The sequence below is a fragment of the Hyla sarda genome, chromosome 11 (assembly GCF_029499605.1).
Source record: "Hyla sarda isolate aHylSar1 chromosome 11, aHylSar1.hap1, whole genome shotgun sequence".
NCBI lineage: Eukaryota > Metazoa > Chordata > Amphibia > Anura > Hylidae > Hyla > Hyla sarda.
The window spans coordinates 34,405,557-34,430,295 of NC_079199.1; the positions used below are offsets into that span (position 1 = coordinate 34,405,557).

General features: G+C 42.6%; 1 protein-coding gene and 1 long non-coding RNA gene across 6 annotated transcripts in view; one reads left to right on the forward strand and one right to left on the reverse strand.

Moving 5' to 3' along the window:
- The window catches only part of LOC130295032 (uncharacterized), a 100,334-nt gene that overhangs the window by 59,646 nt on the left and 15,949 nt on the right, over positions 1 to 24,739 (forward strand). The window lies entirely within an intron of this gene.
- Positions 1 to 24,739, reverse strand: part of MIPOL1 (mirror-image polydactyly 1) — a 339,635-nt gene that overhangs the window by 9,100 nt on the left and 305,796 nt on the right. For all 5 annotated transcript variants that reach the window (XM_056545248.1, XM_056545244.1, XM_056545246.1 and 2 more), the window contains one exon: positions 23,091 to 23,321. In XM_056545248.1, coding sequence (XP_056401223.1) covers positions 23,091 to 23,321 — 231 coding nt within the window. The remainder of the gene's footprint in view (positions 1 to 23,090; positions 23,322 to 24,739) is intronic.

Consider the following 24,739-nt stretch of genomic DNA (forward strand, 5'->3'; position numbering starts at 1 on the left):
TGTGTCATTTTTCTTTCTAATAGAAATGAACTCTTGCAAAACAAAAAAATGAGTTAAAGGAATAGTCCTTGGGGTAATGTATGGGAGGTTAAATAATCCCTATGATGGATTAAATAGCATTTCACCTAAATCCCTGGCTAATACGGGCCCTTGAGCCGTTCTCTTTTGACAAATTCTGTATCCTTTTCTTAGTTACATGGTTCTGTGGAAGCTTGGTAGCAACTAATGAGGCTACTATTAAACCTCCCACAGAGGTGGTCGTCCATCGGTCTACACACGCCTCCTTATACGATAATGTATTCCCTGACTCCCATTCAGACAAATTTGGGTGCAAATTGTATTGAAAGGTGATATAGGTACCCTAGTATTGATTTTGTGATAAAGGCAAGCATGATGAAGCTTAAGATGTAATGGGGGGGACATGGTCTATGGTTTCAAAAGTCACTGGTACATTCAAATTTCAGGTAGGGAAATTGAAGTCTGGGGGCATGAGATGTAGGGAGGTCTTCTTAAAGGACTTTTACTTGTATTGGTGCTGCTGTACTGTAGGGTCCCTTTCCTTGTTCTCTGCCCTCTCCCACTGTCATCTTTTATTGGCATTGGTATAATACTCATAGGCATCAATGGAGTGAGCCACATCTTTATTTAACATTGGTCTGGGTCCCACCACTGGTAGCCACCTCACTGATACACAATGCGATCTGGCCACTTGCGCTGGCCGTGAGAGCATTGCTCCCCTCTCCCCTGCTGCCGGCGGGGCTGGGATTCGCATCGCAGGACGGGCCCACATGCGAGTCTTCGCCCGTCACCATGGTCCTCTGCCGCCTCCTCCACTGTGTCTCGGCTCTGGCGCGCATATCCCAGTCTCCTAGGGTGCGTGTGCCCTTGAGCTCTGAAATTTAAAGGGCAAGTACGCCCAGAATTATGTGTAACACCTGACACTACTCTATAAGTCCCTGCACCTCCCACACTTCCCTGCCGATTCTTCAGTGCTCCTAGCCTGAGATTAAGCGTTCCTATTCTCTGTTGCATTGCCCGTGTATTTGACCCTTCCGCTACGTTATTTGACTACGCACCTTTGTCGCCAGCCCTGACCTTCTGCTAAGTCTGATATAGATAGGAAGCAGGTACAGCGATGCTGAGCATCATCGGCGCCGCCTCCTCCACGTCTCCTGGTAGCGCCTCCATGCTCTGGACACTACGCTGACAGACACAGCAAACCTTCTTGCCACTGCTCGCATTGATGTGCCATCCTAAATGAGCTGCACTACCTGAGCCACTTGTGTGGGTTGTAGACTCCGTTTCATGCTACCACTTGACTGAAAGCACTGCCAGCATTCAAAAGTGGCCAAAACATCAGCCAGGAAGCATAGGAACTGAGAAGTGCTCTGTGGTCACACCTGCAGAACCACTCCTTTATTGGGGGTATCTTGCTAATTGCCTATAACTTCCACCTGTTGTCTGTTCCATTTGCACAGCAGCATGTGAAATTGATTGTCAATCAGTGTTGCTTCCTGAGTGGACAGTGTGATTTCACAAAAGTGTGAGTTACATTATGTTGTTTAGGTGTTCTCTTTATTTTTTTTGAGCAGTGTATATCTTTTGTGGAAGAAGATTCCATATAACTTGTAACTTACTGATTGAAATCCCATTTCCTTCTGATATTAGGAATCACTCAATGATAGGGTCACCCACTGACTATTCATACTGAATATTGTATCTTTCTGCATTGTCTGTGCTCCTGCTCTATAACATGATGCGGATAGATTAGACAGCATTTTCATGCTGATCGGTTCCCGTTAAAAAAATTGTAAATATAAAAATTAGTATACAAGCGGTATATAAAGTGATTACTAAATACCTATAGCACTGAATGCTCATATAAAGCAAAATATTATTACTCCAGGTTATAACTGTAAAGAAGATAATACAATATGGTATGTATACTATAAAATATTCAAAACCTATATTCAAAACCTAAATAAATGTACAGTAAATTATTTGCATGACTCCGTTGCAACCTACAGCAAGGTTTAAATATGATAGTGCCAAAGCTGATTTACAAGTATGGATAGACGGGTGAGAAGGAAATGGTTAAATAATACAATATTATACAAACAGCAGTGCCTAAAGGCACTTGGCAAATTTGCCAAGAAAAAGAATAAAACTCTATTGTACATCACATTAACACAGAAATACATTTCCCACTCGGAATCCCACATCTGTCACATTTACCACCCTGGGATAGCAGTGCGGTAACCACTATAGAAATCAAATATAAATCGGTAAGAAAAAAAAAAAGACGCATCTAGATCAAGCGCCATACACAGTGATGACCCAGTGTGATCCATGTGTAAAGGAACTGAATAGATCCCATTGACCTATAATGCCACTATAAAAATACAGTGGTCCCTCAACATACGATGGTAATCCGTTCCAAATGGACCATCGTTTGTTGAAACCATCGTAGGTTGAGGGATCCGTGCAATGTAAAGTATAGGACAGTGGTCTACAATCTGCGGACCTCCAGATGTTGCAAAACTACAACACCCAGCATGCCCGGACAGCCGTTGGCTGTCCGGGCATGCTGGGTGTTGTAGTTTTGCAACATCTGGAGGTCCGCAGAGTTGTAGACCACTGGTATAGGAAGTTGTACTCCCCTGTCCCTGCCGCTCCGGACCGTCACCGCTCGTCAACACTGCCCTGGATGTCGCCGTCCATCGCTGTCACCGCGTCCCCGGGGTGTCCCCGACGCTCCGGCAAGGCCTCTGCTTCCCCGGCATCCGCGCGCTCCTTCGCCGCCATCAGGTCGCTACGCATGCTGCTCCTATTTGATGACGGGACGGCGTGCGCAGCGACGTGATGACGTCGATGGAGAGCGATGACGATGCAGAGGATCCCGAAGAGGACGCGCCGGAGCCCCGAGGACAGGTAAGTGATCATCAGCAAAGGGCACGGGGCACAGTAAATGGCTATCCGGTGGCAGCTGAAGTAGTCAGCGCTGCCGGATGGCCGTTTATGCGATGGCCCCGACATACAAAACCATCGTATGTTGATGCTGCCTTCAACATGCGATGGCCTCTGAGAGGCCATCGCATGTTGATATTATCGTATGTCGGGGCCATCGTAGGTCGAGGGGTCACTGGGTATGTTATGGAAAAGAACCACCAGAAGGATGAAAAAAGTCTATCATGAAATCTGTAATGATGATCTTCATAATTGTACAATTATATAAATAAAAATAAATTTAAAAAAAACAACAACGAAGGTTTAGTCATCGAAATATAAGAATTGTGCGTGGCCCGGCCTGGGGTAGACATTGCTCCAGTTAAGAGGCTGTGGTGCTTGTGCAAGTGCCGCAGGTTCTTCAATATTTACCTGTACTCATCCTTGCATGCTCCATACTGCTTTTAGTTGTGATTCTAGGAACTGCAGCGCCATATCATTGACTTAAATCGGTACTTCACTGGAAAACTTTTTTTTTTTTTTAAATCAACTGGTGCCAGAAAGTTAAACAGATTTGTAAATTACTTCTATTAAAAATCATAATCCTTCCAGTACTTATCAGCTGCTGTATGATCCACAGGAAGTTCTTTTCTTTTTTAATTTCTTTTCATTCTGACCACAGTGCTCTCTGCTGACACCTCTGTCCATGTCAGGAACTGTCCAGAGCAGGATAGGTTTTCTATGGGGATTTTCTCCTACTCTGGACAGTTCCTGAAATGGACAGAGGTGTCAGCAGAGAGCACTGTGGTCAGACAGAAAGGAAATTCAAAAAGAAAAGAACTTCCTGTTGATCATACAGCAGCTGATAAGTACTGGAAGGGTTAAGATTTTTAACAGAAGTAATTTACAAATCTGTTTAACTTTCTGGCACCAGTTGATTTAAAAAAAAAAAATGTTTTCCAGTGGAGTACCCCTTTAAAGAGGCCTTATAAGGCCTTATCAAGCAGCTGATCAACGGGTGTACCAGGAGTTAGAGCTCCTAAGTTCTAATATCTAGGATAGTGGTATGAAACTGTGACCATCCAGATGTTGGAAAACTACAACACCCAGCAGGCCCAGACAGCCAACAGCTGTCTGGGCCTGCAGGGAGTTGTAATTCTGGGGGCCAAAATTTGGACACCACTGATCTATGCATTTATCTATGCAATTCCAAAAGACTAGATAACCTTTAAGATTCACCACTGATTTCTATTATAGTAATAATTTTGACCTGCATAGGAACGACATATAAATGTCTCAGTTAACAGCAACTTTAGCTGGGAGTCTCTTCATATTTGCCATGGGTCACATGCATTGTGTGACTCGCTGAATTCATTATGGGCACAATAAATTAATATGAAGGCTATAAAAAGCCATGCAGCTTACAAGTGAACACATTCTATAGCAATAACTGCATAATCTTTGCATAAATGGTGTCTTGTGTATCTTTTAACATGGACATACATTATAGCTATAGTATAACAGGAGTGACCATGCTTAGCCAACAAGTAGTCTATGACTTTGTTTCCACATTTATTATATAGTATGTAATGAGGTGGCACCAGTGGCATAGATAGAAGGAGGAAGTACTCCTTGCCAGTGGTCTATTTATGGCTAGGCCAACAAGGCCCAGGCCTAGGGTGGCATTTTAAGGAGGGTGGTTAAAAGAAAAAGCTGCCAGAAGAGGCAACTGGCTGAAGTCACCAAGCCCCTGGTCCTGTCTGCACACTGCTATGGTAAGGTGAACATTAACTCTTCCGGCCTAGGGCAACAGGGAACCTTTATACATAACTGCTAATTGTAACATCAATGGTTGGAGTCCGCCGATGTGCGGTGTGTCTACCGCTGCTTACCAGTACCGTGCTGTGCGTGCAGCTTCTCCACCTCGCTGTAGGCTATGGATGTACTTCTCTTCTGCACTGTCACATGTCAGATTCTGGCATGTCCCATAGGTGCCACACGCATGCACATCACTACTCTTATAGAGCCATTGAGTACTCCCGATTCCTGCTCTCCTTCAATTCCGGCCAGGTACCACATATATTAGGACACTCCTCCCTTCCTGTGGTGCCTGAGCAATATTGCAGTATCTATGAAGGTGCCTGTTCCTTGTTCCTGACTTGCATACCTTTATCTGACCTGAGCCTGATATCCTGATCCTGCTTCTACCTCTTTCCTTGTACCTGTTTGAGTGTACTGTATATGACCTGAACTGACAACCACACCTCTGACTGCTGATCAAGTCTGTTCCACCTGGCTGCATCTGAGCTCCTGAGCTCTGCAGTTCTAATAGCTCTAGCTCAGCTATAACATCAAGCTATCAGCTATTATCAGACTCTGTTGCTAAGCTATCTATATTGTCAGTTTGCCCCACCTATCTGTTTTATCCGATTGCTTGGCACTGTGGCATTCTGGCATGCCTGGCCAGCTGCCACTTAAACGGGACCACTCTTGTGGTAGCGACCTGTTCTCTCCTCTGCAGCTGAATTCCAGCTTCTGCATCCTGGAGTGGGATATGGGGTGAAAACACTGAGACTGTGCTCCCAAGTTTAGCCCAGAGCAAAACTTGTAATGGGCGTTACACTCATTGCAAATATCAGAAGAGGCAGTATGGTGATGGTTTGACCACAGAGAAGAGCTGGTGTTTTCCTTCCCCTCCAGGGCTTACCAATTCCCAAAGTCCTTTCTCTTTAACAATTAAGGGCTCGTCCACACGGCCGTCTGCCCCCGTTAATTCATGCCCGTTATGCAATTTGTTTGATACTTTTGCAAACGGGTTGCACACCGCTGTAATAGGATTCTATTGATGTCAATTGGATTTTATTTACAGTACTTTGTCACCCGTTTGCACCTGTTTGCTTCCTATTCTGTTTTTTTTTTTTTTGCTGGAGAAAAGATGCATGCAGTATTTTTTTCTCTGACAGAACAAAAACCGATATAATAAATTTACATTTAACATTGAAGTCTATGGGAAACGGATGTGCCTTTAATGCCATCCATTTGCATCATTTTTTTAAATTCATTTTTGATCCGTTTTTACTTCTGAGCATGCTCAGAATAAAAAAAAATTTTTATTAACTGAACAATATGCAAATGGATATTATCTGTTTGCATCCGTTTACTTCAGTTTCTTTATCTGTTAAAAGAAAAGTCGGTAAACCTCAATAGTGGGAGAAAAACAGGACGGAAGACAACGACTGTGTGAACCTAGCCTTATTTCCTCTTAAGAAAGTAGCACTGCACAGGTTCTAGCCAACAGAGGCAAAATGGGATAAGGCTAACCAAGGTCTAAAAGAAGCCAAATAAATAGTTTGCCTCTGTTTTATGCTTGCCTACTAGTAATTTGGTACTCAGCATTAAAGGGGTATTCAAGGCAAAAACATTTTAGCCTCTATCCAAAGGATAGGGGATAAGATGTCTGATCACGGGGGGGCCCGCTGCTGAGACCCCCCACGATCTCCTTGCAGCACCCACTTTCTATGCGGGTGCTGAATCTCCAGTTTCGGAAACCTCCAGGTTTCCGGGACTGGGGATGTGACGTCACGCCACGCCCCCTCCATTCTTGTCTATGGGAGGGGGCGTGATGACCGTAAGGCCCCCTCCCATAGACATGAATGGAGGGGGCGTGGCGTGACGTCACGTCCCCAGTCCCGGAAACCCGGAGGTTTCTGAGATTCAGCACCCGGGTGCTGCAGGGAAATCGCGGGGGGGTCTAAGCAGCGGGCCCCCCACGATCAGACATCCCCTTATTAGGGGATAAAATGTTTTTGCCCGGAATACCCGTTTAATATACTATAGATCTGTCCATCTGTCAAATCCAATGAACATACAAAAACATTGCCTTTGGAAGTCTAGCTGCCAAATATAGGACTATGGGGAAGATTTATCAAAACCAGTGTAGGGGAAAAAGTGGTGCAGTTGCCCATAGCAACCAATCAGATCGCTTCATTTTTCACAGTCCTCTTTGAAAATGAAAGAAGCAATCTGGTTGGTATGGGCAACTTTTCCTCTAGTCAGGTTTCCATAAATCTCCCTCTATGTGCCTACAGTCTGTACACTTCACTCCACTTAGCTGACACATTCAGCCTATACTTAAAACAAGCAAAATGTTTCATAAGCCAACAGGATCAGGGGTGACAAGTCGGGCCCGTGGTTAGAGTTTGCTTATAAGTCGTTTACAGCTGGAAGTTTACACATTACAACACAGTACTATTGATTTATCAGTAGCAAAATATACGGAGCATACTTGGGTAAACTCCACAGAGGGAAGCAGTCGGAAGGTGATTGTTGTGGAATATTTCAGACACAAAGCGAGTGTCTGGCAGAGGAAAATAGCTGTAAAGTCAAGACTAATATTTAGTAAAGACCGAAAGCACAAACAAATTAGGTCTAGCGATGGTAGGCTTCATCCAGAATTAAAAAAGCATATTGACATAGTATTTCAAAGTATACAACGGCCTCTCTACTGTAAACTACTCACTTACAGATTAGAAAAGGAACATGTATTCATAAAAAGCAGAAAGACTCTGCCGGGATCCGTGGCTTAAAGAAACAACAGCTTATTCTCCGAGATGTTTACTAAGCAAATGGAGATGCGGTGACAGATTTTGTTAAAAAGAAGTTACAAGGCATAATAGATTCTGTAATTTACTCACGCTGTATATTATACATCACAATGCTAGATAAAGGTGGAGCGCACGTCCAGTTTTTACAGAGATCTCTAAGCAAGATGTTTAAGACATGAATATGATGTTCTTGTTTAAACTGTATAAGCCCATCTGTCACTTCGCAGCCATTTCTAAGGTAGGTCTCTATTCTCTAAGGTCAAGCACAGTGACCACCGCAGCAATCCAGCACCTGCAGGGGTTCAGCCCACAAGCCGCACTGATCACTTTACAACACAATATACACATATTACCCTCATTTACAAAGCTCCACAGTGCTGCACCCCCTACATCCCCTCCCCACCAGCTCGGTCTACAACCCTACTAAGGATGGACATGCTGCTAAGACCATCTCTTAATTGTGCTGTCCTAAATACTGCAAGGTAATGTACACATATCACTCCCCCCCCCCCCCACAAAGCTCTACACAGTGCTGCACCTCTCTACATACCCCCCCCCACCCCCACACCATCTCTGTCTACAACCCTACCAGTGATGTTCTGTCTACTACTTCTTCTGTCCTAAATACTACAATACAAGTCCAGCTCCCCTGTAGCATATCTGCTGTTCAGGATGCTAAGAAATCCAGGATTCCTGGTCAATTTGTAATGGCTGCCATATTGGTTCTTAGCTACATTTCCCATAACGGATACCAGCTCAAAAACTTTACATTTACTTGTATGTTCTGTTATTGGGGGATCTTTAAAAATCCCCATTTAACCTAGCAGATAAAAATAACCTTTTAATCGTAAAACTGACCATACACTTATTTGGCTGACAGCTATCTTTCCCGAAATGCACACTTGGCTTTGGCAACTGTTGTTGTGTTCTCAATTGGGAAAGGAAAAAATAAGTCACTGCCAGACTCCTGGTAACTTCTTATATTCCCTGAGAACATGTCCAAGCCTTCTCTTTCCTGACACATGTTCCATGCGACCTGGTAACACCAATAGCAATGTAAAGGGGAAGAGGGAAGCAATTTAGTCCAGTGGGCCCAGCACTGCTTGACCCATCCAGTATGTTTTAAAGAGAATGTATCATCTGATAATGGCCTTTACATTTTTATGTTTCACATATTTTATATTTTTGTGATGTTTTTCCTAATTTTTCATTTTACTTATATTTTAAAATATTCCTGCAAAAAATCTTGCATCTTTTTATTCTGACTAGAGATGAGCGAACTTACAGTAAATTCGATTCGTCACGAACTTCTCGGCTCGGCAGTTGATGACTTTTCCTGCATAAATTAGTTCAGCTTTCAGGTGCTCCCGTGGGCTGGAAAAGGTGGATACAATCCTAGGAGACTCTTTCCTAGGACTGTATCCACCTTTTCCAGCCCTCCGGAGCACCTAAAAGCTGAACTAATTTATGCCGGAAAAGTCATCAACTGCCGAGCCAAGAAGTTCGTGACGAATCGAATTTACTGTAAGTTCACTCATCTCTAATTCTGACAACTCAGCCTAAAGCTAAGCTGCAACTTCCTGTTCTATAGATTACTTTCTAGCAGTGCCCTCATTAGAGCTCAGCACCCGAGGAATGACCTCTACACAGGTCATCGAGCACGGCCATAAACATCTCCCATTCATGTTAGTAGGTTAGATTCAAACTATTGTTGCCTATGTCCAAAAAAAAACACAATCACAAAATAGAAGCCAATTAGAAAGAAGAACATGATTCAGGACCTATCTTTACAACTAGTTTTTGTTATTGCATTCATTTATGGAAAAAAAAAAATTAAGTGTTTTTTGTTTTATTTGTGTTAAAAAAAAAAAAAAGCTGCCATTAGGTGTCTCCCTACTTGTCCAAACTACATTTCCCCCCCATCTCTTGCACAGACTTTGGACTCCTGCTGGCCCGGCAGAGGTCCAAAATCAGGAAATGCAGTCTGGAGTGCTGAAGGGGGGGGGGGGTGCAGCCTCAGCCAATCATCTCACACACTGAACTGCTCTGGGATGTGTGTAGCAGAGTGAGGGAGGAAGTTCTCCCCTGGATGGCTTCAGATGATGTCATGCCTGCTGGGTAACGCCCCTTCCCAGTCTCTGAATCTTACTGAGCAGAAAATACAGAGCAATATGAAGGTAGAAAACTAAAAAATAATAAAAATAAAGGCAGTGAACTGGGAGGATTATAAACTTTAACAAGATCATTAGAGGTACTCTTTAACCAGTAGAACATAATCTAGGCAACACATTTCCTTTATAGCCATTTTATATGCGCAGATGCATGTTCCTGGGAATGCTCGTTCATGATATTTGGTTAAAGGGGCAATGATCAAACAACCTTGTCGGCAGATTGAGCCCACCAGCTGTGTAATAGGGCCTTTAGGCAGCAATAGCAACATTGCAGAGTTTCTCTATATAATATACTTCAAGACATTGGCTGTTCATTGTGCTAAAAGGGAGGTTTACCGCCTGCTGTATATATAATCCAGAAGCCAAGCCCAGTTTAGCACATGAACGGTGATGTGGGAGGGAGAACATTCTGAGGGTATGTTCACACGGCGGAATGCCCAATGCGGAATTCTGCCAGAATATTCAGCACAGACAATCCGCTGTTTATTTCAATGGGACTCTATTGCACTGTTCCAATTCTGTGGAATTTCTGCAGCAGATACATCTCGTGATTCCGGTGTCTGGAAAAAGAACAGACTTGTCTATTCTTTTTGCGGATTACGCTCAGAAATGCATTTCTATAAGATGGCCTAGCAGTCCTAGCGTCCGCTGCATTATTAAAATGTGCGCCTGTGTTTTCTGGACAGACATACTGCACATTTTATGCCGTGTGAACATGGCCTTTGGGAGCACTACACTAGAAACCAGCTTTTAGCCCATCCTGAGTGTAATATGATTTTGAGCTAAGCCTATCTAATGTACAATCTATTTTGGTGGCCAGAAGATCTTAAAAGAAAAAAAAATCCCACTTGGGATCTCTTTATCCTAGATTTATATATTAAAGGGGTATTCCGGGCAAAAACATTTTTAGCACCTATCCAAAGGATTGGGGATAAGATGTCTGATCGCGGGGGGCCCGCCGCTGGGACCCCCCGCGATCTCCTTGCAGCACCCGCATACTATGCGGGAGCTGCGTCACAAGTATTGGGAAACTTCCGGGTTTCCGGGACTGGGGACGTGAAGTCACGCCACGCCCCCTCCATTCAAGTCTATGGGAGAGGGTGGGTGCTGCAGGGAGATCACGGGGGTCCCAGCGGCAGCCCCTCCCCCCCCCCGAGATCAGACATCTTATCCCCTATCCTTTGGATAGGAGATAAAATGTTTTTGCCTGCAAAATACCCCTTTAAGCAATGGACGAGCACTTGGCAAGGCTGGAGGATTTAAAATAAATAGACACCATAATACCTGGAATTTCTCTTTCCAGTTAGTGATCAATTCACTTTACCTTTTAAGTCCAAATAAACCCAATATCATCCCTACAGATCTGTCAAGACAATGAATGTTACCCGTGTAGATGTCTGTAACCACAGGAGTGCACTTATTTTAAGACTATGTTCACACAAAAAATAAGGCTTAAACGGTGTGTAAACATAGCCCAAAAAGGTTTTATATCAAAAGTAATCAGCCACTGCATTAAAACAACCTGCCTAAAATGATATATGTCCCCTCATCCCGCTAAACAATAAAACCACGGACACATAAAGTTAATAACATTTATTATCTAACAACAACTATCATGGTATAGCATATATCATATATATCATGTGAACAGTCTCTACTTTATGTTGAATGGGTTATCTAGGACTAGAAAAACAGAGCTGATTTCTGCAAAACACAGCACCAATCCTGTCCTCAGGTTGTCTATGGCAGTGGTCTTCAACCTGCAGACCTCCAGATGTAGCAGAACTACAACTCCCAGCATGCCCGGACAGCCAACGGCTGTCCGGGAATGCTGGGAGTTGTAGTTTTGCAATAGAGATGAGCGAATTTACAGTAAATTCGATTCGTCACGAACTTCTCAGCTCGGCAGTTGATGACTTTTCCTGCATAAATTTGTTCAGCTTTCCGGTGCTCCGGTTGGCTGGAAAAGGTGGATACAGACCTAGGAAAGAGTCTCCTAGGACTGTATCCACCTTTTCCAGCCCACGGGAGCACCTGAAAGCTGAACTAATTTATGCAGGATAAGACATCAACTGCCGAGTCGAGAAGTTCGTGACGAATCGAATTTACTGTAAATTCGCTCATCTCTATTTTGCAACATCTGGAGGTCTGCAGGTTGGAGACCACTGGTCTATGGTATTGCAGCTCAGTTCCATTAAAGCAAAAGCCAAGTTGTAATACAAAAAATAACCCGAGGACAGTGGTGGCACTATTTTTGGAAGAAATTATCTCTGTTTTTTTTATTCCCAGATAACCCCCTGGATATGTGTTGGAAGCAAACTGTGATGCTCTGAAAATTGACATCTCTTGTTGGGTGTTGAGCTATGTTCACACATCCGGAATGTCTGCACAAGAACGCATGGGAATGCACCGTCTCGTAGACTTCTATGTATTCCGTGCTGAGTCTGCAGAAAGAATGGGCAGGTTCATTTCTTCTGTGGACACAGAAAACTGAACTTCCGTGCCAGAGACATCTGGCACAGAAATTCCACTGTGTGCACAGCGCAGCAGAATCCCATTGAATACAATGGGACTCTGCTGCTCCAGAATCTCTGGCAGAATTCCGCACAGAAATTCCAAACATGTGAACATGGCCTTACGGTATGCATTGGTTACTACCTACCAATGTCCAAAAAAGGACCACAAAATAGTGCAAAAAGACTAGATAAATCACTTTGTTTCTGCTGTCACTATTCTACAGGTTCCCATACACATGCGATTGGCCATTAAATTGTTTAGCCCATAGGTATCTCTCCATGAAGATTTGGCTTGGCCAATCAGTCATGTTTTCTCAATTGAGAAGGAGCGGTAAACCTGTGTCAAGACTCCTTTGGCTTGTATACTTTAAAGGGGTTATCCAGGAAAAAACTTTTATATATATATATATATAATATATATAATATTAACTGGCTCCAGAAAGTTAAACAGATTTGTAAATTACTTCTATTAAAAAATCTTAATCCTCTCAGTACTTATGAGCTTCTGAAGTTAAGGTTGTTCTTTTCTGTCTAAGTGCTCTCTGATGACACGTGTCTCGGGAACCGCCCAGTTTAGAAGAGGTTTGCTATGGGGATTTGCTTTTAAACTGGACAGTTCTTGAGACAGGTGTCATCAGAGAGCACTTAGACAGAAAAGAACAACCTAAACTTCAGAAGCTCATAAGTACTGAAAAGATTAAGATTTTTTAATAGAAGTCATTTACAAATCTGTTTAACTTTCTGGAGCCAGTTGATATATATATAAAAAAAGTTTTTTTCCTGGAATACCCCTTTAAAAACAAAAGGAATCAGGCAGTTTAATCTAGGATGCTTTCTTTTGGCATCATGTGTTTGGGACAAGTTTGGCACCATACACATTCAGCCAGTGCCGGCATAATCGGCAGGTTTGGCTGACTTTTTTTCTAGTGTCTAAAATGCTAACATGCTACCTATATAGATATGCCCTGTATATGTACTGTACCACATATTCTATTCCTAGAGAAATAAAGGAAAATTTTAGTTCTTCACATAAATTATAAGGACCTTGACTTGGCAGCTGTGTAGACCCTTCAAATAATGCTCCGGGGTACATGGAGGTCCCACGTATCAATTTAGTTATCCAACTTCTCCTAAACAGACAAGAGGCACTTTCCTCTAAGTGGGAACATTGTTCCGTTCCTGCCATATTCAAGAGAGATTGATGGCGGACGAGGCAGAATGTGACTTTGCTGACTGCCGGGTGAACTGAAAAGAGTTTTGTGTACTCTCTGCTTGGCTCTATGATAATCCCGGTACTTCACAGATCCCTCAGCCCTCTCGCACCCTAGTGCTAAATTCTTTTTGCTTTCTATGAGCTTCCTACACTGATTCTTCTCAGCACCAACATACTTGTCACAGCTGTGTTAGGAAAAGGTAACCAGGTTTTTACCTGCCTCCCCCCTCTTGATGTGCATTTGCCAAGCCGTATGCACTTCACACTCGGCTGACGTGTCTCGCAGTCACTATTCTTCTGTCCTCTATTTAAGAAGCGCCCTCAAAACAGATGTTTCTGTGTGTTTGCGCATCTCTGGTCTAAAGGCATGAGTCTGGGGTATAAAAGGCAGCTACTCTTGTGTGTGTCTTACTGTCGTGTGAATATGACGGTGGGTGGGCTTTGTTTTACTGTGTGTGTTTTAGGTCCCCATAGAACGTACAATACCCTATAAGAGAAGACACTACGCTCAATGCCCTGCAGACATCTGCGCTGCTGAGTAACGTTAAACCACAGACTTGAGGTGCAAGGATTCTTTCCCAAATAGTTTCAGATTGGGAAACCTAACCATTCAGATATTTATTTATTTATTTATTTATTTTATAATTTCCTCTGCGAATGAACTATAAAGGAATAGAAACTAAAAACTTTTCTGAGACATTCGGGATGTTGTTGTCATCAAAATGTCAGCCCTTTCTCATTGAAACGAAAACCAGACACTTTTATAGTCTTTTTTTTCTTTTTCTTTAGATTTTAAGAATTGTTTTAATTTTGTTAGGCTTGTTCCAGAGCGATATTTAGTGCTGTTTCCCCTCCGCGCCTTGCTGAAGAGATCAGATTATTAGGGAGACTGTTGTTGTAGGACAATGCACACATGTATTGATATAAAGGCTATGGACACCTTGTGATATGAGAATTTCTTTTTTTTACCTAGTAATGGTATCTTGAGTTGGAAAAAGTTGCACTAAGACTTTTCTGTGCTCGTGTTGGATGTGGACCCACTGTACCACCTACACTGAGGGTGTTTCCTAGGTGGTCTCCTGGTACAAGGATCTGATCTTTGCTGCATTGGGTGACTAGATTGCTACTACCTCCAGTAGTCTGGGTACAAGATGGAGTCTGGACTGGCAGAGTACTTTTGTGATTGAAGAAAGGTAAAAGGGTCAGGGTTAGCCATACAGTTTCAAGATCAAAAATTGGCTTAGTTTAGACAAAGGAGATACAATGTGGTCACAAAAAAGCAGACAGGGTAGTAGTCATGGAGGTAAGCCCCGGCCATACACAGTAAGGCAGGCTTCACACTAAAGTATTTTAGGACTGTTTAACATGCAGGTCGATGGGTTTTCCATCAACCCATTCGCACTGCAGAATTTTTCTCGTCTGAATTTCCGACAGAAAATTCGAATCAAATAAATCTGCCAGAATATTAAAGGAAAACTGTCACTTGTTTTCTCCCGCACTATCCATAGGTACTGGTGGATAGTGCGGGAGACACTGATTAAAATTAGCCCTACCATGTCCGGATCTGCGCCGCCATTTTCCCTCAATTGTAGTTTTATTATCTGTTGAAATCTTACTGTAACTGGCACGGGCGGGGCTTCGGCGCTTAACTGGCACTGAAGTCAGCGCCGCTTAAGAATATTCATCCCCCCAGTTAGGTGCGGCAAAGAGAGGGAGAGCTGGAGGGAGGGGGGATGAATATTCATAAGCGGCGCTGACGTCAGTGCCAGTTAAGCACCGAAGCCCCGCCCGTGCCAGTTACAGGAAGATTTCAACAGATAATAAAACTACAATTGCGAGAGAATGGCGGCGCAGATCCGGACAAGGTAGGGCTCATTTTAATCAGTGTCTCCCGCACTATCCACCAGTACCTATGGATAGTGCGGGAGAAAACAAGTGACAGTTTTCCTTTAAACCTGCTCAATGTTATGGTAGAATCCGCTCCACAGACTTTGCAGTCTATGGGGACAGCAATGTCTGCGCGGTCCTAGTGCCACCTGATTTCAGTCGGCCACACTCCGTCCGGAGCTTCGCAAGTGTGAACCCAACCTTACTGGAAACACCCTCACCGGAACACAAGAAGACTAAGAATCTTATAACTCAGGCAACTATTTGACAGTGAAGCTACCTGATATAGGTGGTGCAGGATAGTGATCTAGCTGGGGACAGATTAGGGTGTGCATGCAGGACCTTTAAGAGGCAGAGAGGAGACCAGGAACTAGAAGGAACGTGTGAGCCAAAGGTAACCCCTGGATCAGCCCCCCGTATGCCAGTGTTACAGATGTGTCCCTCTCAGTAAAAACAACCTGGATGTGATTTCTGTGAGCTCTTGGTATCAGTTCAGATTCATCTCTGTGCAGATCTCTTCTCCTGCTGATAGACACTGATGCCGCAGAGTGTGATTTCCCCTTTGTCCCCTGCTGAGTCTATTGTAGATGCTCTTTTTCTACACTGATCTACAGCCTGTGCAGCCAACATTCACTGTCTGTGGTATAGCGCTCAACTTTCTTCAGCAGTCCCATATACAATGCATGAACCAGCAATGTGCACAGGCACATCAGTATTTATCAGCAGGGAGAAGACATCCCACATGGGCGAGAGAAGGAGAAATCAGTGCAGGAATAAGGCTATGTTCCCACGGCAGAATTTCCGCACGGCTTTCCACATTGAAATCCTGCATGTTTTTAAAGCCAATACACTTCAATGCAATTCTGCAGTCCTATTCACACAGCAGAATTTTAGCTGTGGATGTTCGGCAGCTAAAATTCTGCATAAATATATAAGTCATGTGTTATATTTTTCCAGGCTGTGGAAGGCCATTGAAGTCAATTCAGCTTTTTTTTCCCCTAAATGCGGATTTGGTGCAAAATCTAACTTTTGCAGTGAATTAAAGTCACTCTTTTTACAAGCACTGCAGATTCATTCCGCAAAAATTCCGCATAGATTCAACAAATGCTTGAAAGATGTGGAATTCCGGCCAAATTAATGTGGACACAGCATTCACAAATCTGTGGAATTTCTGCCGTGTGAACATAGCCTAAAGATGGCTCATACAGAGAGCCCACATGCTTGATCATTCCAACGGGAGACTTGGGGACCCCCCCATTCCAAGATTGCGGGGCCCTAAGTGTCACCGCCCCTCCGATTGCACACATATTTCCTATTCTGTGGCAAATCTGTAGGATAGAGTATTCCAAACAGTGTGACTCCAGCTGTTGCAGAACTACAACTCGCAGCATCATCAGACAACCTTTCACTGTCCGGGCATGCTGGGAATTGTAATTTTGAAACAGCTGGAGACACACTGTTTGGAAAACACTGCTGTAGAACAAGCCTTTTACCTTAGAATGTCCTACCAGAAATGGATTTGTGGTGTCCCAGCACCAAAGGCTGTCCAGTGGGCTGCAGACTTCCCCGGGCAGACCTGCCTCTTAGGTGTTGAGCCCACTAGAGGACTGGTTGCTATAGTTAGTCATGGCTGTAAATGTTGGCACCCCTGAAATTTTTTAAGAAAATGAAGTATTTCTCACAGAAAAGGATTGCAGTAACACATGTTTTGCTGTACGCATGTTTATTCCCTTTGTTTGTATTGGAACTAAACCAAAAAGGGAGGAAAAAAAGCAAATTGGACATAATGTCACCAAACTCCAAAAATGGGCTGGACAATATTATTGTCACCCTTTCAAAATTATGGATAAATAAGATTGTTTCAAGCATGTGATGCTCCTTTAAACTCACCTGGGGCAAGTAACAGGTGTGGGCAATATAAAAATCACAGCTGAAAGCAGATGAAAAGGAGAGAAGTTCACTTAGTCTTTGCATTGTGTGTCTGTGTGTGCCACACTAAGCATGGACAACAGAAAGAGGAGAAGAGAACTGTCTGAGGACTTGAGAACCAAAATTGTGGAAAAATATCAACAATCTCAAGGTTACAAGTCCCTCTCCAGAGATCTAGATTTACCTTGGTCCACAGTGCGCAACATTATAAAGAAGTTTGCTACCCGTGGCACTGTAGCTAATCTCCCTGGGCATGGACGGAAGGGGAAAATGTATGAAAGGTGTCAACGCAGGATAGACCGGATGGTGGATAAGCAGCCACAAACAAGTTCCAAAGATAGTTCGCGCTGACACTGATGCTCCCTGAGCCTGAAGGACAGCTTGAATATCCGTCAACATTTAAATGAAATGAAACGCTATGGCAGGAGACTCAGGAGGACCCCACTGCTGACACAGAGACATAAAAAATCAAGACTACATTTTACAAAAAAGACCTTGAGTAAGCCAAAATCCTTCTGAGAAAACATCTTGGGGACAGATGAGACCAAGATAGAGCTTTTTTGGTAAAGCACATCATTCTACTGTTTACCGAAAATGGAATGAGGCCTACAAAGAAAAGAACACAGTACCTACAGTGAAATATGGTGGAGGGTCAATGATGTTTTGGGGTTGTTTTGCTGCCTCTGGCACTGGGTGCCTTGAATGTGTACAAGAATAGGGAGAAAAATTGGGATGAGATCCGGCGCCTCCTCCGATATAGTAAGTTGATGATTCGGAAATGAAGATTTAACAAAACTGCCTATATTTAAAAAAGGCTGTTTTATTGGAGCACCCTCCAATAAAACAGCCTTTTTTAAATATAAGCAGTTTTGTTAAATCTTCATTTCCGAATCATCAACTTACTATATCGGAGGAGGCGCCGGATCTCATCCCAATTTTTCTCCCTATTCCTACATATTAGAACTGGACTTGCCAGTCACGGTTAGGGATGCAGAGGCAGCCACCTACCTAACGCCGCCGTACGCTAGGATCTCGGACCCGGGATACCAACGGCTTCTTGCGATCTGAAGGCTTACAAAGGTGTTGTGCCCGCAGCACAACTAACCACGGTAAGGTGCATCTAACTCGCACGTACCCGCTTTACTTCAACGGTATCACACCAGGAGCGCGCCTCTCTTTTTTCCTTTTATTTTCAGTTGAATGTGTACAAGGCATCATGAAACCTGAGGATTACCAATGGATTTTGGGTCGCACTGTACAGCCCAGTGTCAGAAAGCTGTGTTTGCGTCCAAGATCTTGGGTCTTCCAGCAGGACAATGACCCCAAACATACATCAAAAGCCCCCAGAAACGGATGGCAATAAAGTGCTGGAGAGTTCTGAAGTGGCAGCAATGAGTCCAGATCTAAATCCCATTGAACACCTGTGGAGAGATCTTAAAATTGCTGTTTGGAAAAGGCGCCTTCCAATAAGAGAGACCTGGAGCAGTTTGCAAAGGAAGAGTGGTCCAACATTCCGGCTGAGAGGTGTAAGAAGCTTATTGATGGTTATAGGAAGCGACTGATTTCAGTTATTTTTTTCCAAAGGGTGTGCAACCAAATATTAAGTTAAGGGTGCCAATAATTTTGTGCAGCCCATTTTTGGAGTTTGGTGACATTATGTCCAACTTCCTTTTTTTCCTCCCTTTTTTGGTTTAGTTCTTGAAAATTTTCTTGAAAAATTTCAATGTGCCAACATTTACGGCCGTGACTATATTATGTTTAAGCACTTTATCAAATGGTTATATATATATTTTTTCATAAGCACTATGTTATCTGTTATTTATATGTGTGTTTATACCTTTAAAAGATAAGAGCAGTGTAAGCCCATTTGACCCTGTTTGGCCAATGGGAAGCCCTAAATTGTGAGCTATATAGAGTAATGGAGGGAGGAGTTGCCCCAGTTCAGAGTTCAGTCTAAGCAGAGCACAAGTGTGGTAAAGGTGTGAGTTGTATGTGGAGAAGCTCTGAGGGAAGGCCCAGCACGAAATCTCATCTTAAGTCTTATCCAGTCATTTTGCAAGGAATCCCTCACACGGAGGAAATTCAAGCCCTGACGGAGAAAGTCACAGGACCTTGTCAGAACCTTAGCGACCTGGAACAATCTTCAGTCTCATATTAAGTCAGTATTAATATATTGGGTGAAAAAACACCATAAGTCTCAGCAAGGCATCCTCTCCACTCTGCACCATACTGTTGGCATGTAATAATAACATCTGCACCCTGCTCAGTAAAGGCAGTTATCTGTAATCCGACCGTAGGCGTGTTCCTTTACTCCCCGTGTCTGGCCCAGGAGAAGCTGTCTCCAACCTCGGACCGTGTATAGGCTAACGGTGCCCTGGCATCACAAAGTGATCAGGTATTCCTTGCTTTACATTTAAGCAATTATTATTAACACATTCTGCTCCAAAGACATGAGAGACCAAGGCACACAGGGCAGGGTCATATGTCTCATTACTAATACTAATGATGTGGGTGGAATTATCCTTCAGAGAAGTAATAAAATGTGTTACTTTGGTCAAGACAATTTGACATATTGATTGATGCCTGGAAGAGTGTGCATTTAAGTACATGATAAAATCTTTACCCAGTAGCAAGTAATGTCTACTGGAACATTGATATTTGATGGGGTAAGTCAAACAAATGTGTCGGAAAAAGAACATAATGAGAAGATTTATCAAAATCGGTGTAAGGGAAAAGTTGACCAGTTTCCCAATGCAGCCAATCAGATTACTTCTTTTATTTTTCAGAGGCCTTTAAAAAAAGGTCTGATTGATTTCTATGAGCAATTTCCAAGACTTTTTTTTTTTCTTATTCTGGGACATATATGACAGTCTTGAAAAAAAAAAAAATAATTAATCGGAGAAACTTTGCAAAAGATAGGTTATTTTATTATGGTCTACCACAATATCAGTGTAGAGTAACAGCAAAGTTATATTAGATCTTCTGATGTCTCCTTATATCATGTCATGGGTTGTGCCAATATGTATTATGTAGCATGCACAATCATGAGACATTTGGTGACATTAGCACGAAGTTACTTGGCTCAATCTTCATTTGTAAGGTGGGGTTCTTTTAAAGGGGTATTCCAGGCCAAAACTTTTTTTTTTTATATATCAACTGGCTCCGGAAAGTTAAACAGACTTGATCCAGATGAAGGAAGCCGACAGCCTTCCGAAACGCGTCGATAGGTTTGTGGACCATAGAGGATACCGTAGTGACGTCACTTAGATCCAAATCACCTCCACCTGATTCACCTAACAGCGAGCGGGCAGGTAGGTCGAGACACCACCGGCCGGGGCGCACTCCCACTGCCGCCAAACGCTCCCTTTAACTAACCGGATTACAACCAACGATTTCCCGGACTGAACTCCAACTCTACACCTGTTTATTAATCCAGGAATACCTTCATTGAGGGCCCGCAACAGTGCTGACCGCGCAACAGGTACCTGCGGGAGCTTTACCAGGTACGCCACTTAGTGATTTAATAGTAATCATCTACTTATAAAAATACTCCTATGCTTTGTGGACATTCCATTAGCTTACAATACTCTGTTGTGACTATATTATTATTATAAATTATACAGAGTTGAACGGTATAAAGGGGCTTCATTCGCATTTTTTTCAACCTCTGGAGTACCCTCAGGGAGAGCCCACAGCACCAAGCATTTTTCTCTACAATACCCATACAGAATCAGTAATACAGCTCTTGAACAGGTATAAATAAGAACGATTCTGCTGAAAGTATTCATCATTCTTTTCACCATAACCAGATTGTTTAATCCATTTTATACCATAGGAAAATCACCCCTTCAGCTTACCACATCAGCCATTCAAACCACCATCGCTCGCACCAGCGCGACCGATCATTTAAAGGTAGACCATGTTTTATAGATAGAGCTCACTCAAATTGATATGCATATCTTTATGTAATCCAGTCACTGTATTCCCATTTTTCGGTCATCAGGTGAGCACTTCCTCACACCACCTACAGTTTCTCCCATACCATCAGGATCCTTCCCTCCTCCTACAGCAGCATCAGGTTAGTCCCCACCACCTAGCTTTAATAGATATGTGTCTGAGACAGCGCTTGCCAATTCAATAATAAGATTTGTAAATTACTTCTATTAAAAAATCTTAATCCTTCCAATAGTTATTAGCTTCTGAAGTTGAGTTGTTGTTTTCTGTCTAACTGCTCTCTGATGACTCACGTCCCGGGAGCTGTGCAGTTCCTATGGGGATATTCTCCCATCATGCACAGCTCCCGGGATGTGACATCATCATTGAGCAGTTAGACAGAAAACTTCAGAAGCTAATAACTATTGGAAGGATTAAGATTTTTTAAAAGAAGTAGTTTACAAATCTGTTTAACTTTCCGGAGCCAGTTGATCTATATAAAAAAAGGTTTTGCCTGGAATACCCCTTTAACGCTATTGAGGTGTATCCAATGTACATATACTGTATATGCTACAAAGGCAGAATCTGATTATTTCATATCCAGGCAACTGCATTAAAAAAGGAGCTGCTAAAATTCTAGAGGAGGAGAGCACGCCTTACAGCACAACTGATGTCCTGAGAGAATCTTGGTTTCTCCCTTTGGGGTACACACAGATGTAAAATTCTCCTCAGTGCTAGGAACCTGTCAAACAGTACGTGTCCTTTAGGCATCTACCAAGTTACCAAGAGGGATTTTTGTATTAAACACTAAAGTAGCCAAAAATAAATACATCTACAAAGCAGAACAATGTTCCTTAAATGGTTCCAATTTATAACAAAGCATATACCTCCTAGATGACCTCTCCACCCACTTTCTCCTTAAGGCACATTTCATGGAATGATTGAGATGTGTGAATGGTTGCTTATTTTTAGGTTAAGCCTTAACAAGCATGGTCATAGAGGCCTAGTAAACATTCTGGACATGCCATATTATTTATCCTTAGTTTTAATTTTTAATTTTTTTGTAGTATGTTCTGTTGAGGCTAGGTTCGCACTGTGGATTTTCAGAGTGGAATACCACTTTGAAATTCCATTGTAGTACAATCCCATTGCTGGCAATGGATTCTGCTGCTCAGTGCACACTACAGAATTCCAGCAGTAGATGTACCGCTGCTGAAAGAATGATCCAGCTAAAATACATTGCCGTCTATGGGGACAATGTATGTGCAGTACTAACGCCGATTCAGTCTGTGCTGGCCACACTTGGAATCACCAAACTGAATTTTTCCTGCCAGATTCCATAGTGTGGACATGGCCTTAAGAGTCTCAAAGTCAAGGACCAACCAGTGTCTGTCTGGTTGTGAGATCGACTAGTGGAGGACTAGCATCTCGTAGAAGCAATGTTAGGGTCTATTCACACAGCAGAATTTCCTTGCGGAATTCCACCTCAAATTAAAGCCCATAGACGTCTATGGGATTCCGCACTCCCATTCACACTCCTGAATTTCTGCTTGCGGAAATTCAGGAGTGTGAATGGGAGTGCGGAATCCCATAGAAGTTTATGGGCTTTAAAGGGGTTTTCCAGGAATAAAAAACAGGCCTTTTTTCTTTCAAAGACCTCTTGCTGTTTGTCTCCAGTTTGGATGTGGTTCTGCAGCTCAGTTCCATTGAAGTGAATGGAGCCAAGTTGTAATACCACACCCAAAGTGGAGACAAGGAGGGCGCTATCTTTGAAAGAAAAAATGCCTGTTTTTTGATTCCTGGAATACCCCTTTAAATTGAGGCAGAATTCCGCAAGTGGAAATTCTGCCGTGTGAATAGACCCTAAGGTACTTAAAATAGTTGGACTTACTTGTGTGCCTTGTCTTCCATTTCCTTTTGACAAGCTGTTGCCTTGCGCAAGGATTCCTTTAGCTCTGAATTCTGACACTGGGCTTCACGGAGTTGACGTTCCAAGTTTTCATTCTGTTGTTGGGTTACCCTAAGGAGCTCTCCTCTGTTTTTCAAGGCATTATCATACAGGTTGAGTGCCCTGGAGTACTGCTCTTTCAGGTTTACTTCTTGAGATAAGGACTGGTGCAAGCTGAAAGGACACAAAGAAAGATGTGAGCATCATAAATCTTGCCAGATCTACGGTATATGAACCCTGATATAATATTGAAGACCCATCCTGGCCATAGGCCAACAATAAAAAAAAGAAAAAAAACCTTGACAACACATAATTAAACCATTATGCCCGACCACCATGGGAAAAAGGATGGCCACACCTTAGTGTGGGGTGTCTGACATCATACTATCGAATATACAATGACTTTCATTCTTGTATCATAGCTTCTGTGCATTTTCATGTATATAATTCCACTTTGTGTTAATGTTTACTAGTTGCTAGTAAACCTATAACTGCACAAAATGACAGGAATGTACAGGAAAAGAATGATGCTTGGTCGTTTCAGGGGGTTTCAATCCTAAATATAAGCTGTTGTATCCAGAAACAGCACCACTCTTGTTTACAGGTTGTATATGTTATTCTATCTCCGTAGTAATCCAGAGTTTCACTTCTTAAAGGGGTTATCCAGGAAAAAACTTTTTTCTCTGATGACACGTGTCTCGGGAATCGCCCAGATTAGAAGCAAATCCCCATAGCAAACCTCTTCTAAACTGGGCGGTTCCCGAGACAGGTGTCATCAGAGAGCACTTAGACAGAAAAGAACAACCTTAACTTCAGAAGCTCATAAGTACTGAAAGGATTAAGATTTTTTAATAGAAGTAATTTACAAATCTGTTTAACTTTCTGGAGCCAGTTGATATATAAAAAAAGTTTTTCCTGGATAACCCCTTTAATATAAAAATAATTTTGTTTAGTATTTGCTGTGCAAAAAAAGTCTAATTTTTCAGATATGATTGATAACAACTTTCCATGTACATGATGGACAACACAGTAATAGGATGTACATTTCTATAGGCAAACAGGGTTACAAAATTGAGTTACCTGAACTTGTAAGGGCATAAGGGAATACCAGGCCAGAAAATATATGTTTCACCATCTTTCTCAATTATCATTGCAACATAGTCCAGTGTCCAGATCTGCAGGTTTAATGATAAACTGAGTTCACATTTTTAGCCCAGATTCTGCGCTCTTAGAGACTTTTTTTTTACACTTTTGCAGGGTCCTGCAGTGGACACGTTAGACATATACCTCTGATGGATGCCGCTGTGTAGGCATGCAATCTCTCCATAATTTTCCAAGTTAGAAAGAATAATACAGCATGGTATAAATTTTAATACTAGAAGGGCATGAAAAAGTAATATAATAAAAGGGAAATTGGGTGGCTACACACTTAAAGGGGTATTCCAGGAAAAAAAAAATTCTTATATCAACTGGCTCCAGAAAGTTAAACAGATTTGTAAATTACTTCTATTAAAAAATCTTATTCCTTTCAATAATTATCAGCTGCTGAAGTTGAGTTGTTGTATTCTGTCTGGCAGCCGTGCTCTCTGCTG